Source organism: Pelophylax lessonae (assembly GCF_965119305.1).
Source record: "Pelophylax lessonae genome assembly, chromosome: 13".
NCBI classification, from domain to species: Eukaryota; Metazoa; Chordata; class Amphibia; order Anura; family Ranidae; genus Pelophylax; species Pelophylax lessonae.
Window position 1 is genome coordinate 40,955,606 of NC_138780.1, and position 17,920 is coordinate 40,973,525.

General features: G+C 43.6%; 2 protein-coding genes across 2 annotated transcripts in view; both read right to left on the reverse strand.

The window, feature by feature from the left end:
- The window catches only part of LOC309569824 (receptor-interacting serine/threonine-protein kinase 2-like), a gene marked incomplete at its 3' end in the record, with an annotated part of 105,669 nt that overhangs the window by 27,305 nt on the left and 60,444 nt on the right, over positions 1-17,920 (reverse strand). The window lies entirely within an intron of this gene.
- Positions 146-6,672, reverse strand: LOC309569825 (uncharacterized protein; the record flags this gene model as incomplete). The annotated part of the gene is made up of 3 exons (XM_082275828.1): positions 146-154; positions 5,522-6,197; positions 6,341-6,672. 3 exons carry the CDS (start codon positions 6,670-6,672, stop codon positions 146-148), a joined length of 1,017 nt encoding a protein of 338 aa, XP_082131954.1.

Sequence of the window (17,920 nt, forward strand, 5' to 3'; positions counted from 1 at the left end):
TACTTACCTGTCCTCTGAGTTTTTCTTTGTCTCCTCTGCAAAATCTATGCTTATACAGATTTATACATCTCTACTAGACTTTTGGAGCATAGCCATTTAGTGCTTCTGAAGTATGTTCAAAGCTCATCAATAAACAGCTAGCATTTCAGTTGGCCTGCAGTAGTTAAAATGTATTTATAGCTAAAGCAGTTTTCTTGTTTTAGCTAAAGTAGAGAAAACGTTTTTATTGTGACCCAAACTAAATTGACAGGTGCCGCTCAAGGCTCCACCAGGTCCTCTTATGTAGCAACCGCTTGCAGTGCAGACAAGGACAGAGCTCGTCCCAGCTCAAGACATCTAATGCCAAAGGTAAAAGTCCATGAAGTGGGGGGGGGGGGAGGGTTACTTGCCGGCTCAGCGGATGGTAGCTTAATTCAACAGCTTCGCAATCTGCCCAGCAATAAGTGGCTCGGAGGCAAAAAGGAAGGACCTAAAAAACCAGCAAAAGCTGACGGATTATTTTCCTTTGGCCAGGGGGGGTTGCAGCCAAGATGGTGATGGCAGCACACAGAGACATGCTGCACAGCTCGTCTCCTCTCACACTGGACCCAGCCAAGCACAGCAGCTCCTTTTCTCCTCCTCCGCAGCAGCAGATGGTGAGTGGTCTCCCTGACTCTCCCTCCACAGCCAGCGCTGTAAAGTCAAAACCCTGGCAGGATGATGCAGCTCCTGCACAGCCTAATATAGCTCCATTTGCACTGCCTCTCGCCGATCCTCAACAACCTTCTGCCATAGATTCCTTCCCTGCCTCAGGCCAACTCATATCAGAGATGGCATGCTGGTATCATTAAGGCACCCCTTTTCCCGCTTTTCCTTTGTTCCTCTCTTCCTCCACATACAATCATAATTTCACTTTCAGGGTATTATCCACGTCCTGAAATCGCTACTCTTATATACTCCGCCTACCTCTAGCCATGAACAACATTTACCCACAAGAGGTATGATAAAGATACTTCCTCCCCCTTTTTCCTCTTCACCTTCTCTATAACTCATTAGAAGATCATTATGATACACACTCACATATATATACCTCTCTATCCTACCACCATTTAGTCACTACTGAGACACTATATTGGCCCACTTACCCATGGGGACCGTCTAGGACCAATAATGGATCATTGTGGCGCCCACGTTGTTGTCAATTACCAGCCATCTCTATAATACTCTTCTTCTCAGTGAATCATGTCTTCTATGAGACCAGACATCTCTTTTTCGGTTGACACAGATTTTAATTGACAGCCCAGTTACCCCTACAAAGAAGACTCCTCTGGGTAGGTACCTACATTTGAAGATTTTGACATCTGGTATATCCTATACAATATGAATTATACTTGTATCTTGAATACTTTTTCATTTACAAAATGTTTAAATACAATTTATATCCATATATAGGTAAACATTGTGCATTGAACTCTGGTTGACCCCTGAAGAAGGGTTTCTAAAACCCGAAACGCGTAGGGTCCTGTCCGGTTCTTTCTATCAATGACACCCAAGAGTCTTCTGTATGGATACTGGTCTGTCTTCGCTTGCAGGTTTTTAAAGTTCTCACATGTCTAGCTTATGCTAGTCATATAAATGTTTGTGGATTTATTCTTTGTTTATGTAATAAAATTTTGATTTTTATATACACATTACTTCACCCTTCTTTCAGTGTTTTAGTGGCATGTAAAGTCACAAATCATTGGGGGTACTCTCTTTGTATCTATCTATCGGGATGATGGCCACTAACACTGGGTACTAAGTGATAGGTTCTACCAGAAAAGTTTCGTATTTTGGGTAGAAAACACCCACTCCCCCACAATTGTTCCTATCACTTACTACCAACCTTATATTATAAGGCCCCATGCACACGGGGCGTTTTTAACGCCGCTGTAAGCAGCGTCAGACGTTTTCCTCTTGCAGCCTAAAAACGCCCCTCCATGTTATTCTATGGCCTCATGCACACAAAGACGTTTTTAAGCTGTAAGTGGCCTAAGCGTTTTTCAGCTGCAACAAGAACCCACGGCCTGCGCGTTCTGAGGCCCAGCGTTAGAGCGTTAAAAGCGCTTGACGCTATTTAACGCTATTTAACGTTTTTATCGGTGTTTTCCAGCGTCCGGCGTTATTAAGCTGTAGAAATTTTCAGAAATGTGATTGGTCACTGTAATGGAGTAAAAACACAGGAAATGCATTTTTACATTTCCCAAGTGTCCTTTGCTCAGCCGTGTGGGTGGGTGGGTGTGTCTGTGTGGACATACAGGAGAGAGGGACAATGGCTGCTGATATAGGTCAGACAGAGCTTATCTCTGCAGTTGAGGCCCATCCAGAGCTGTGGGATGTCTCCCATCCCTTCTATAGTGACAGGATTAAAAAATCAAAAACCTGGATGGATATATCTGAAGCCCTAACACCAGGCTGGGACCGATTGAGCACCGCAGAGAAGAAGGAAAGAAGTAAGTTTTTCAGAAATGCATGACTTGTGTGCTGTATAATTACAAAGAATGCATATTTTAACCTTACTTCACTTTTCTTCTTAGGCAAAATTTTCCAAAAGAGGTGGAAGTCCCTGCGTGATCGGGTCAGGAGGGATCTGACAGAGGAGGAAAAAGCTAACACAAGTGGTGCAGCTGCCTCCCACAAAAGAAGACACGTGTACCACAACCACCTGGCATTCCTGCGTCAAGCAATGATAGACAGCAGTAGAGAGTAAGTCGCACATACTGTATTTTTGACTTACATATAGGGGTGCTCAGAGCATCGTTTTCTGTGAATGTATTGCTATTCTGCAGCCATTTTTTTTTACATATTTTTCAGGACAACATCTAATATTGCGGACCTGACTCAGGATGCTAGTCAGGAGGTGGTTGAAGAACCAGAGGACAGACCCCCCAGTGCTGCCACTGAAAACAGTGACATGACGATCCAATCCAGTGGATCTCATGTCTGCGATGAATCCACAATACAGGTTAGTGTCTGTCTAGTCTGTCTGCCATTCTGTTCTTCATTGTATGTATGTGACAAACTGAACCTTTTTCTTTCTTAACAGGAATCCAGGGACCAGGAATGTGCTGTGGAAGAAATTCCCGATAGTGGTGTGGGGCGTGGCGGTGGCGAGGTACCCGTTCGTGGCAACGAGGTATGTGTGCGTGGCCGTGGCGCTGTGCGTGGCCGTGGCCGCAATCAGCGTCAGAGGGGTGGCGGTATTGTCCCTCAAAACGAGGACGGGGTGTTAGCGTTGCTGCAGGAAGTGCGGCAGGAGAGGCGCAGTGGGGATGTGTTCCTCGATCCTGGCAACTCACGCGCCGCCTTCTGCCGTGCTGCATACTACATCCTGGAGGACATTGGGGGACCTGAAGAAAAGCTTTGTATGGATCGTGTGCTCGCCATCATGACACAATATAGGCATGCAAAACTAAGTGGTGGCCCGCCACCATCAAATGATCCATTCAACACTTTTCTTGATCCCCCAATGCCCTCTGTGACCTCAGCAACGCTAACACCCCACTTTCAATACCGCCCCCCTCCGCAACGCCACCTACCTACCTTGTCCCCTCCGCAACGCCACCCAACACCTGTCTTGTCCACGCCCTCCTATTTCCCACCCCACTCCTCCATTGATTTCTCCCAACCACCTACCCATTACCCGCCACCAAACTTACCTGGACCCCCTTACCACCATGAGGTTGCGCAGGAACGACATGTCCAAGCCACCCACTCGCATCCTGACATCAGCTATCCACGTTCGAAGTCACCGCGGTCAAGCCAGGACGATCAGTCAGGATACACCTACCAGCATTTGTGATTTTTTTCTTTTTTTTGTGTTTATTTGAATAAAAACCTTTTTTTGAAATGATATTTTGCCTCATTTTTTTTTAAAGTTGTATGTTGAAATAGAAGTACATCTGCACAGGCCATTGGGCTGGCACACACTTGCCACATGCAGAAGGAAACCCCCCTCCTTCTTCTGCATGTGGCAAGTGTATGCACAGGCCATTGGGCTGGCACACACTTGCCACATGCAGAAGGAAACCCCCCTCCTTCTTCTGCATGTGGCAAGTGTATGCACAGGCCATTGGGCTGGCACACACTTGCCACATGCAGAAGGAAACCCCCCTCCTTCTTCTGCATGTGGCAAGTGTATGCACAGACCAGGGCTGGCACACACTTGCCACATGCAGAAGGAAACCCCCCTCCTTCTTCTGCATGTGGCAAGTGTATGCACAGGCCATTGGGCTGGCACACACTTGCCACATGCAGAAGGAAACCCCCCTCCTTCTTCTGCATGTGGCAAGTGTATGCACAGACCAGGGCTGGCACACACTTGCCACATGCAGAAGGAAACCCCCCTCCTTCTTCTGCATGTGGCAAGTGTATGCACAGGCCATTGGGCTGGCACACACTTGCCACATGCAGAAGGAAACCCCCCTCCTTCTTCTGCATGTGGCAAGTGTATGCACAGGCCATTGGGCTGGCACACACTTGCCACATGCAGAAGGAAACCCCCCTCCTTCTTCTGCATGTGGCAAGTGTATGCACAGACCAGGGCTGGCACACACTTGCCACATGCAGAAGGAAACCCCCCTCCTTCTTCTGCATGTGGCAAGTGTATGCACAGGCCATTGGGCTGGCACACACTTGCCACATGCAGAAGGAAACCCCCCTCCTTCTTCTGCATGTGGCAAGTGTATGCACAGACCAGGGCTGGCACACACTTGCCACATGCAGAAGGAAACCCCCCTCCTTCTTCTGCATGTGGCAAGTGTATGCACAGACCAGGGCTGGCACACACTTGCCACATGCAGAAGGAAACCCCCCTCCTTCTTCTGCATGTGGCAAGTGTATGCACAGGCCATTGGGCTGGCACACACTTGCCACATGCAGAAGGAAACCCCCCTCCTTCTTCTGCATGTGGCAAGTGTATGCACAGACCAGGGCTGGCACACACTTGCCACATGCAGAAGGAAACCCCCCTCCTTCTTCTGCATGTGGCAAGTGTATGCACAGGCCATTGGGCTGGCACACACTTGCCACATGCAGAAGGAAACCCCCCTCCTTCTTCTGCATGTGGCAAGTGTATGCACAGACCAGGGCTGGCACACACTTGCCACATGCAGAAGGAAACCCCCCTCCTTCTTCTGCATGTGGCAAGTGTATGCACAGGCCATTGGGCTGGCACACACTTGCCACATGCAACATTGAACTGGAACAATGGAAGAATGATAGACATCAAAAGAACTGACATACATGTTTAATAAAAGCTGTATGTGAAGATATCACAAAGTTTACAAGATGAATGATTTTAGACTAAATTATCCTGCCATGCCACTTCCCCATCAGGCGAGACAAAGAAATCTGCAAACTTATCTCTGATGGTCATGACTCGTGCTGTTGTTCGTAAGTCCATAAACTGCACGCGGTGCATGGGGTTACGTGGCTCTGGTTCAACGCTGCTCCTGTCGCTTCTCCTTAGGAAATTGTGCAAAACACAGCAGGCCAGGACAACCTTGGTGGCATTGTCAACATCCAGTTGCATACATGACAGCAAAACCCTCCATTTTGCTGAGCACACACCAAACGCACACTCCACAACACGACGAGCTCGGCTCAGCCGATAATTGAATATACGTTTGGTGTGACTCAGTCCATAGCCACTGTATGGCCTCATCAGATTTTCTGCCAGTCCAAATGCTTCGTCGGCCACCATGACCAATGGCAAGCTTGGTTCCTCAGTACACGGTAGCGGCCTGCTTGTTGGTATGTTGAGTCGTCCTTCGTGTAGCCGACGTCCAAAGGCCGATTCTCGAAAGATGCGGGCATCACCCTGGCTGCCATATGCTCCTACATCAACAGCAAGGAATTGAAGATGGGCATCAGACAATGCCAGGAGTACCACAGAAAAATATTTCTTGTAGTTAAAGTATGCAGAGCCGGAATGGGGGGGCTTCTTCACCCTGATGTGTTTTCCATCAAGGGCACCGATACAGTTGGGGAACTGGGTTTTCTCCCAAAATTCGTCGACAACTGCTTCCCACATCTCTTCAGTCGGCTCCGGCATGACCACCTCCTTCAACTGCTCCCATATTGCCGCACATGTCTCCTTAACAATTTTGGCCACCGTGGAGACACCTAGCAGAAAATAGTGGTGTAAGGAGACAAAGCTTTGGCCAGTAGCAAGAAACCTAAAATAAAAATAAAAAATGATTACACATTACATCTATCTTTCAAAAATACATTGAAAATGTTTTAACTAGGACCTCACCACCTAACCCTCTTAACCCAAGTACTAACCCTATACAAAACACCCACAAATGATTTCACTTACCGAAGTGTCACAAGCAGCCTTTCCTCCGGTGACACACTGCTTCGCATGTTCGTGTCCATCCTGGATAGCCTTGGCCTGAGCTTCTCCAGCAGGTCATCGAAAAGCGGAACGGACATACGTGAGAAGTTGTACCACTTGTCCGGATACATGCGGAGTTGGGTGTACATGGTGGTAAAGTACCCCACGGACAGACGCTGCAACATGACAGGATGCACCCAGAACCTTCGCCGTCTGCTCCTCTCATTCTCCTCCTCCAACTGTCTCCTTCTACGCATCCTTCTCAAGATGATGAGCAGGATCGCCTCATCAACCTTCTGCATAACAGGATCCATGACTCAGAAATGCAAAAAATACTCCGAAAATACAAGAAACACTCTCAACTGATCTGAAAATGCTCTCTCCTCTCTCTCTCTCTCTCCTACCAAAATGGCTTCCACACATTGCATTGTGGTTATTTTGGGTGTGGAAAATGGAGGAGGACTGATTTTTTAAAAAAACGCTATTTAGCGCTGACGCGGCTTAACGCTCATTAACATAATTTGAGAAACGCTGTTTAACGCACGTATTTAACGCCGGTTTTTCCCGGCGTTATAACTAGCTTGGACGTACGTTTTTTTGAACGCCCCGTGTGCATGGGGCCGTTGTATTTAATACTTACTTTGAAGATACAACATAGAGATATATACAATTTTTATTTATTATTAGCTGTCTTGGTTCTGTAGACATGTTCAAAGGGAAAAATTTCGAATCTATTCTCTCCTATAGAGAACAGGGAAAAAAAGAGGCTCATGAGTCCGAAATGGACTCGTTATTTTTTCAACTTAAAAAATCAGTAGAAAAAAAGACAAACTTACATCTTCACATTGAGAATTTCGAACAGTACATCAAAGAGGATATCAATCCCTTTGGGTTAAGAGTCGAGATCTTCCCTACCATGGAAGATCTGGACGAAGCATTTAAAAAACGGTGGGAATCGAATCTGCAGATATGCTCAAAGAATATGATGTCTTTACTCATTGAAGAGTACAATAAACGTATAAAGAATTTGGAATTAAAAATTGATAAAATATATGAAAAATTAACACCTTTCCAAGAATCACCCAGATATAAAAATCTGGAGACCAACATAAAAATTCAACTGGATAAAACAATAAGTGAAAACATCATAGGATAGCATTTCGGGACCACCAAGCATACAGATGGTCACAAAGACAGGGATATCCCAATCAGAGGGGCTTAAGACCCTCAAGAGATCAATTTGGATCGAACTCATCATTTAGTTCATCCATTTCATCATCATCTTATAAACAAGATATCCCCAGAAAATCTTCAAAAAGAAACGCACATCACCAAATAGAAGTGAAAAAAACCCTCCTAAAAAACATATAACAGAGGGTGCACAACCCACCCGCCCACCTTTAGCGTCTACAAATGCACAGAACATACGACAAACCCGATACATGTCTAATTTGGCGGAACACACCTCGAAACAGACTAAACGTCAAACTCCAATATCAGTACAAGTAGACACAGGAATATCTGACAATGAGGATTCGGATGTTTTTTTAGTGCCAACCGATCCGGAATAGTAGATCCGGTTTCCTCTATGGTCTCATTTTCCGATATGATAGAGGGTATGGATATGTCTAATGTAGAAAAAATCAAACCAAAAACGAACCCTGAGACATCTTGTGACATAATAAAGCTAACGGACTATCCTCTTACTTGTAGTGAACTGTCCCTCCTATCAAAGGGTTTCAGCTTTTGCCCACATAAAAAAGCAGATAAGTTTTCTATCATCAAGGACTTGCACCTTTTTGCGAGAAAGATATTATTACAGTCACAATATGCTCAGGGCAAAAAAATAGAAATTACCCCATCACCCTCTACACGTAAAACTGAACAGGATGAAGCATTGGATAGTCTGTTGACTCTATTGGAGGAGCAAGACAGTGGAGACCTAAAAGACAACATCGACCTAGATTCTTTGTTGAATTTTGTAGATACATCGACCAACCCACCTATTCCCAGTCAAAGCAAAGCTTTTTACAAAAAGTCAGACAAATTTCCCTTGTTGAATTTGAATGCTAATCTAGCAGCGTTTGTCACCTTAACTGCTCAAGAAATACAAAAACTAAAATTGTCACCAACTACATCTAATCTATCTCCTTCAGAGGAAATTGCATTAAAATCTCTAACTAAACAATATGACCTTACCCTCAAAGCATCAGACAAAGGAGGCAACATTGTCATCCTTACCAACACACAATACAGGGAAATGTGTCACAACATTTTGCAAAATAGGGAATGGTATAAACCAATACCAAAAGAATCTATAAACAAATCCAATTTGGAATTATATACGTTGGTCGATCATGCCTATTTACAAAATATTTTGGATAAACCCACCTGGAATTTTGTACGTACTCAACATCCAATGGTCCCAACTTTCTACAGTTTACCTAAAATCCACAAAAATCCTAAGAAACCCCCAGGCCGACCCATTGTGTCGGGCTGTGGAAGCATTTCAGAAAACCTGAGTAAACTGATAGACTCTAAATTAAGACCATACGTACAAAATTTATTATCATATGTTAAAGACACGATCCACCTGCTTACAATTTTGGAATCACTGTCTGTTCCTCCGGATGCCCTGTTGGTGGCTATCGATGTAGAGGCTCTCTACAGCTCGATACCACACCAACAGGGCATCCGTATCATTGATCATATTTTGTCACAGTCTGATCTTTCCCAGGGCAATATGAATGATTTCATTGTCTGGAGTTTGGAATTTATCCTTACCCACAACATTTTCTCATTCGATGGTTCCCCCTACCTCCAGGTACAGGGAGTAGCGATGGGGACATCTTGTGCCCCATCCTACGCCAACCTGTACCTGGGGGAGTGGGAACGTCACATCTTTTCAGAAGAATCTTTAAGTCCATGGACCAGACACATCATGTCTTGATACCGCTACATTGACAATGTTTTGGCAGTGTGGAGCGGGTCGGAAGACCAACTCCTTGAATTTATGACACATCTAAACAACAATATGTTCAATTTGAAATTTACGATGACATACGATCTATATGCAGTTAACTTCTTAGACATAACCATTACCAAAGACTCCCTGGGCAGTATCCAAACCTCACTCTATTGGAAACCTACATCAGCCAATACTATCCTTCATGCCACCAGTTCCCATTCCTTACCACTTATCCGCTCAATAAACTATAGTCAGTACCTCCGTATTCGGAGGAACTGCTCGGATGACTCCCAATTTAAGGTAGAAGCAGACAACCTAAGACAACGGCTTCTCCTTCGAGGCTATACGAAAACCTGCCTCAGGAAGGCCTATAACCGGGCTAATTCCCACACTAGACAAGACTTAATTTTTGGTAATAAAATCATACCAAAAGAGCCGAAGAAAGAGTTTACCACGCCTCGAATAATATTACAATACACGGAGCAACACCAACTGATCTATAAAACAATTCCAAAATACTGGCACTTATTACTTATTGATCCCAACATCAGCCCTTTCGTCACGGAAAAAACAGCCATAACTCATAGAAAATCTAAATCCCTGGGAGATTACTTAACACAGAGCCAATTTGTTGGCAAATTTAGAAACGACCCATGTAAAAGGTTCGGCACGTTTTCATGTGGTGGATGTAGCTATTGCCAGTAAATAAACACCTCTAAAAATATCAAACTTCCAAATGGCAAACCATTTAAACCCGCCCACTTCGCAAATTGTAAATCCGCAGGGGTGGTGTACTTTCTTGCATGCCCCTGTGGGAGTTATTACATTGGCAAAACAAAACTACCCTTCCACAAACATATCTATAGACATGTCACAAGTATGCGTAAATGCGATCCAGACCTTCCCCTTGGAAGACATGTGCACTATAGACATGCAGGCCACTTCCCTGGACCCAAATTCTTTGTTCTGGACAGAGTACATTCCAACCCCCGCGGAGGGGATTGGAACAAGGTCCTATTACAAAGAGAAACACGATGGATACTGTACCTGGAGGCCACCAAACCTCCAGGCTTAAATGATATGGTCAGCTTTAAACCATTTCTAGAAGGGTTCTCCTCGGGTGGTTGGGAACAATAATAGGCCCTCTCCCCATATGCAATATAGACTAAAATTCAACATGGTTTTGATAGACAGGGAGGGACTGATCTTGGCTCAATTAGAAAAAGAGACATCTTTTGTTGTTATTATTATTTTTATTCTTGTCTATGCAGATGCATATATGCGCATGTATAGATGTGCATGCGCATAGATGCACATATGGGTATATATACATGTGTGTGGGTATATGCATATATGGCTATATAGCTGCCAGCGTAGGATAGCGGGACTAGGGGGACAGATGAATCCAATGTAATATTCACCCTCATTATATGGCTAACGCAGATGTATTAATTGATTGCAGTATGTTTTGATATGTGTGTCCCCATACTCTGTACGGGTATTGGGATTGTTTTCCTCCTTTTCAATGTAAACAGAAGACTCTTGGGACATTGTTGGAATAAACATTCTCTTGAACAACCGACAGGGTACTATGTGGGAATGTAAGACCCCACAAATCTCCCACGGTCTTATGACCGCTATCTAATTTCTGAGCTTCTCTTGTTCTATTTCATTTCGTATTCTTCCTCCTTATTCTTTCTCCCTCTCTTCTCTTGCTTTATCTTGGCTGGCTTTGGCTGGATCTGTGGGTTCCCCCGGTGCAGGTAGGGGGCGCTCCTCTTTTGGACATCCCCTTGCACTGGGTGGCTCATCTTCCCGAGGATTCTCACTTCCGGGAGTGATGACGCATCTCCTGTCCTGCGTCGGTGCCGTTGAAGCGCAGCGTTTGCTTCCCCTTCCGGGTGGGGCGGGCGCTGCGCTCTGACGGCAGGTGCTCCAATTGGTCAAGTCTCGGCAGAGGTCAGAAGGCGCTGCTCTACTGCGCAGCCGCCGGCGTCCTCATGTACGCCTTATAGCGGGCTGATTATTTCTAACATTTGCAGAGGCAGTCTGATCTCATACGGATAGGACGTAGGTAAGTATACCGCTATAACTCTCTACTTAAGCACTCGTCTCCTACTTCAGGCACCAATATACTACATTCCATTGCTTCTTGAGACACGAGCACAGAGGTGTTATCTATATATACTGTGTATAGATGCTGGTCACTGTTGGACTCTATCTCAACCTGTGTGATTCTAATCTTATCATTAGGTGGTTAATGCCTGTTTGCACTCTATCATTGCACTATCCTTAGGTGGCTATATGGTTCTCTATATCTGAACATGGCTTGGTCTCCAGCGATGGCACTATAATAACTACCCTAATATATAATCTTTTGAATATCTTTGATATAAACAAAAAATATCTTACATTTCCTTTTGGGTCACCCCTGTGAACCGACAAGCTTAAACAATTTTGGGATGTTGGAAACTGATTGAACCCAGTATCATGGAAAGAGTAATTTGATATTCTATATTATGCTATATATGTGTGCTACCCTGGAGACAATAACCAAGCTTTATTCAGCATGACTTTATGGAAACAAAATATGGCCTCCCTCTCTGATGCTTTCTAGGATCTTAAATATATCCAACTAATTTCTTTTCTTCCTTCCGTATGGCACACCTTCCCCTTCCTCACTATAGTATACTGTACATACAATTGTTACTAATTCAAGATGGATGGGAGTTTTAAATCAATTCTTCTTTTCTGCATCTTTGGTTGTTCCCCCCTTTTCCTTCTTTTCCTTTGTTCCTCTCTTCCTCCACATACAATCATATTTTCACTTTCAGGGTATTATCCACGTCCTGAAATCGCTACTCTTATATACTCCGCCTACCTCTAGCCATGAACAACATTTACCCACAAGAGGTATGATAAAGATACTTCCTCCCCCTTTTTCCTCTTTACCTTCTCTATAACTCATTAGAAGATCATTATGATACACACTCACGTATATATACCTCTCTATCCTACCACCATTTAGTGACTACTGAGACACTATATTGGCCCACTTGCCCATGGGGACCGTCTAGGACCAATAATGGATCATTGTGGCGCCCACGTTGTTGTCAATTACCAGCCATCTCTATAATACTCTTCTTCTCAGTGAATCATGTCTTCTATGAGACCAGACATCTCTTTTTCGGTTGACACCGATTTTAATTGACAGCCCAGTTACCCCTATAAAGAAGACTCCTCTGGGTAGGTACCTACATTTGAAGATTTTGACATCCGGTATATCCTATACAATATGAATTATACTTGTATCTTGAATACTCTTTCATTTACAAAATGTTTAAATACAATTTATATCCATATATAGGTAAACATTGTGCATTGAACTCTGGTTGATCCCTGAAGAAGGGTTTCTAAAACCCGAAACGCGTAGGGTCCTGTTCGGTTCTTTCTATCAATGACACCCAAGAGTCTTCTGTATGGATACTGGTCTGTCTTCGCTTGCAGGTGTTTAAAGTTCTCACATGTCTAGCTTATGCTAGTCATATAAATGTTTGTGGATTTATTCTTTGTTTATGTAATAAAATTTTGATTTTTATATACACATTACTGCACCCTTCTTTCAGTGTTTTAGTGGCATTTAAAGTCCCAAATCATTGGGGGTACTCTCTTTGTATCTCTCTATCGGGATGATGGCCACTAACACTGGGTATTAAGTGATAGATTCTACCAGAAAATTTAAGGCACACCTTGGACACAGATCTCTCAGCCACAGTGTCCTCTTTGGCGAATGTTGTACAAATACAAATACAAGACCAGCGTATCCAGCATGTAGAAACCAAAATGGCAGATCTTTTCGAAGCCCATAACAAACTAGTGGATGTATACACAAAACATGAGGACAAATTACAGCTAATCAACCTAAAACTGGCAGACCTAGAAGACTGGTTCCGCCGGAACAATATAAAGTTCCACAATATCCCCGAATCAATCCAGCAAAATGAACTGGTTCTGTACCTACAATTTCTGATACTCATCCATACACAGGACCTAACTGACGGGGAATTAGAGATTGGTAGAGCTCACATACTCCCAAAGCTGTTCCATCTCCCTGAAGCAAAACCCAGAGATGTGCTTGCCCCCATACACTTTTTTACCACCAAGAAGAAAGTGATAAAAGCAGCTAAGCGTGCCCCAAATCTTCCGGATCCTTTCACTGCCAACAAATGGCCACCATCACAAAAGCGCTTCAAAATCACTGCATTTCTTACATATGAGAATTCCCCACTAAGTTGCTAATAATGCACCATAGCAAAACCCACACTGTGAGAACACTCTCAGGAGGCCTCAAACTGCTGAGACATTGGCATCTCATCACTGAGGAAACTCCAGCGCCAAACATTCCTTCTGCCTCTCACAATGAAACCAAGTGATCCCTCCAAGATGCCGGAGGAAAATTACTAGCCCTTTATTACCCACTTTACCATCAAGCTGAGTAGTATCGGTTCATTCCGCAACCAACTGTCCGGTGTCTAACGGACACCGCTGTGGAATTTTTCCCCACCTGTTATCACTAGTAGTAGTTACTGCACATTGAGCTCATTTAAAGCATTTGTTACCCCAACAATTAATTTTCCTGATATGTGCCTGCTGTTCCATGTAGAAAGTATAAATGTTCTTTTTGTATTGCTTTCTTTGTGTGAAATGCCTGATGTTCCTGCCAGTTCCTCTGCTTTCCTATTAAAAACTGACCACATGAGAACACACGGTGGTCAGTTCTCTAGCTATGCTGGGAACTCATTGTGCTCTCCACCATTGATTAGACTTGTCCTGACATGCCCCCACTGCACAGCCATTCACTGGCAAGCTCAGTGTATTGTTTCTCCTCCCCCAGCTCTTATGCAGCTAAGAAAAGAGGGAATGTGATCACTTATAAGAAAGGGAAAGAAAAGGTATTTATAATGTATTTTTATATCTATACAAAAATGATTTGCCTTTCATTTCTATTTTAAAGAAAAGGGCGACTTTACAAAAGAAAAACTGCCAAACAACATGCTGATATAATCTTTGTGCAGGAAATTAACTTCGCATTGACACCTACATTCAAACTGAAAGGATACGACCAAACTATTCTCGCTTCGGGCCCTAAAAAGAAAAATGGTGTCCTACGGGCGATCAAAGACACGCTGCAATTCCAACTCCATCTCACCTATGCTGACCGGCAAGATTGTTACTTAATACCGGTTTGCACCATCAGCCAAACCACTTGTACCCTAGTCAATGCTTATGACCCAAACACTAGGCAACTTCGCTTAGTCAATGCTTATGACTCAAACACTAGGCAACTTCGCTTATACAAATGCCTGCATTAAAGACTGGTCAATCTTAAAAGAGGTAGTCTTATCATAGGGGGTGACTTTAACATAGTAGGGGACCCCTCCATAGACACCTCTACCAACCAACACTTCCACAGACCTAAATTATATTAAAAGTGCTGCGCTTTCAAAATATATGTGTAAATATATCTAATAATGAAAATATAGAGGTCAAAAAATTATAAAACTCAATAGATAAATGAATGTGTTGAAGCGTGATGACTAAAAATAATCCATTATATAGCCTAAATATGTTTATGTGCTAATACCATGAAGTATTATAAAACATAAAAAACCTAATGAATACAAACACCCCACTGTGCTAATAATCCCAATTAACCACTTGCCGACCGAGTACGGTAGTACTACTGCGGCAAAGTGGTTCGTTATCGTCTGACGACGTAGTATTAACGTCGTCAGACACTCCCCCTTCTGGGCGGCGCTTGCGCGCCACCGGAGGCTCGCTCCCGCTGTTTTCATTCACAGCGGGAGTCGGGCCAGGGGAGGAGCAGCGGCGATCGCCGCTGCTCTGCCCCGATCGCCGGGGATCTAGTGTGGAGATCCGCCCGCCTGTGTAAACACAAGCGGGCGGATCTCCATAGTGACAGGGAGTGACAGATCGGACTGTTCAGCATAGCTGGACATCCGATCTGTTCATGACTCACACAGTTACCTCCCCCCCTACACGTCAGTAAGCACCAGGCATACATTAACCCCTCCCTCTCCAATAAAATTAACCCCTTCCCTGCCAGTGTCATTTTTACAGTAACAGTGCATATATATAGCACTGATTACTGCAGTAATGTCACTGGTACCCCCAAAAGTGTCAAAAATGTCAGTCAAGGGTCCGATCTGTCCGCCGCAATGTCGCAGTCCCACAAAAAAATCGCAGATCGCCGCCATTACGCGTTAAAAAAAAAAACACCAAAAATGACAGAAATCTTTCCCTTTGTTAGTAAATGCAATAACTTTTGCGCAAACCAATCAAAATACGCTTATTGCGATTTTTTTTTACCAAACATATGTAGCATAAAACAAATTGGCCAAAATTTTTTAAAAAAATTGGTTTTTACATCTTTTTTGGGGGGAATTTCATATAAAAAAAATGTTAAAAATATTGTTATTTTTTCAAAATAAACGCTCTTTTTTTGTTTATAGCGCAAAAAGTAAAAATCGCACAGGTGATCAAATACCACCAAAAGAAAGCTCTGTTTGTGGGAAAAAAAGGACGTAAATTTCGTTTGGGTACGGAGTCGCACGACCGCGCAATTGTCAGTTAAAGTCGCACAGCGCCGAATCGCAAAAAGTGGCCTGGACGGAAGACAGCAAAATGCTCCGGTGGTAAAGTGGTTAACAATATATGTTCCATTTAACCATATCCTGGATAACTCTGTGACTGTTATATAATACTGGAGATCTCCCCTTCCTCTTGCAAGTCCCTCTAATGTTATGCGCTCACCTCAATAGATGTAATGCTGTGCTCAGATGTATCAACCCGATCCACACCAACAGGAACTAAAGCCTCAGGATAATCAGCTCAGCTGTCCACTGGGATCTGCCACCGCATCAATCAGATGTGGCACTCAGCCGTGGATATATAAATAAAGGATGCAAAAACACATAGTGCAAATACTATTTGATGCAAAAAAATATTTATTTAAAAGGGAATAAAAACACTCACAAGGTTCTGGTGCATGAGAGCACCAGTCTATACAAATGAAGTAAAAATCATAAACGATCAGCCCAATGGTGCCGCTGCTAGCATACTCCGAGTTCACCGACAATAGCCTGGCCCTTGGGTCAGTGAACTTGGAGTATGCTAGCAGCGACACCATTGGGCTGATCGTTTATGATTTGAACTGAATCAACTGAAGAAGGAGTGCGAATGCTCGCCCGGGCCTCCGCGCAGACTCCAAAACGCGTCTTGAAGCTCCCTCAGTCATCTTGCCAGTTCCCTACTGCTGACGTCAGACGCCCTCCGGTTACCTCCATGGCCACACCTCTCTGATCTCCCCCGATCACCCAGACACACACACAGCCAGCTGGTCTGGCGCTCTGTAGCTGAGGCACCCTGGATTGTGCGGACCCCTCTCACCATCGTGGAACCGTTGTATACCTGACAAATGCTTTTATCCTTACTTTAATGTAAGTTACTACGTATTTTTGTCATAATAAATCATAATCTTGCACTCAAGTGGCGCTCTTCCCTCCTCCTTTCTCTGTTTAGAGTTGACTTCACTCTGTTTGAATGAGCTGACCCTGAGCTGCGGACCACCCTTGGATTGTCTCTAAGAACTATCAGAATGTTGCTTAATCCCCCCTTGTGCAAACTTTTCTTGCCCCATCTGTGTACATCAACACTTTTATCTGCCATTATTTCAGTTTATATCTATACAAACTCTTTGACCTTTGATCTCTGAGCGCCTAAACCAGTCTCAGGAAATTATGCTTGAACACCGTACCTTTTTTGAACCTAATGACTTATCTGAAACCAACTGTTTCACACTCTGGTCAACCTACAAGGCCTATAAGCGGAGTAACCCTATAAGACTCTGTAAAAAAGCTAAAAACCAGAGGACCAGGACCAGGCAGACAGATGATGTTATTTACCAAATTGAACAACTGGAGAAACAAAAAAAAATTCTTCCCTCCCACAAATTGACAGGCGACTTACTACAGCAGGGACAAAAACTGAGATCCCTCTTACTACACAAATTTGCAAACACCCCTTAATATACCAAAGCAAATTATTACGCGCTCATTAATAAAGCGGGAGCCCTCTTGGCTCGCCAAGTCAAAGCACAATGAACGAATGCTAAAATTATCTCCCTCCCCCACTCTACTTCAAACCAACTCTTTTTTTTTTTTTTTCACAAAAAGGTGCTTTATTGAAAAAATTAACACACGTTACAGTTAACTGTACATTTGTACAAAAATAGAAAAAGCATATATGTAACACTTATATATATATACCAAGTAACATTTAAATTGACCGATATATTGTTCAAGAATCAACATATAATTAAGTCAAGTAAGGCATGTATCTCAATCAAAGACTCTTAAAACGAATGGATTTCAGGCAGTAAAACTTCGAGATAATGAAAAAGACTTCAGAAATCCTGGTTATAACTGTGTGGTTGGTTCAGAGTGTAACAATGTATTAATAAAATGAAATGGCAGAAATTGTAGTGGGTTGTATTAGAAACATCACCAGTTCCG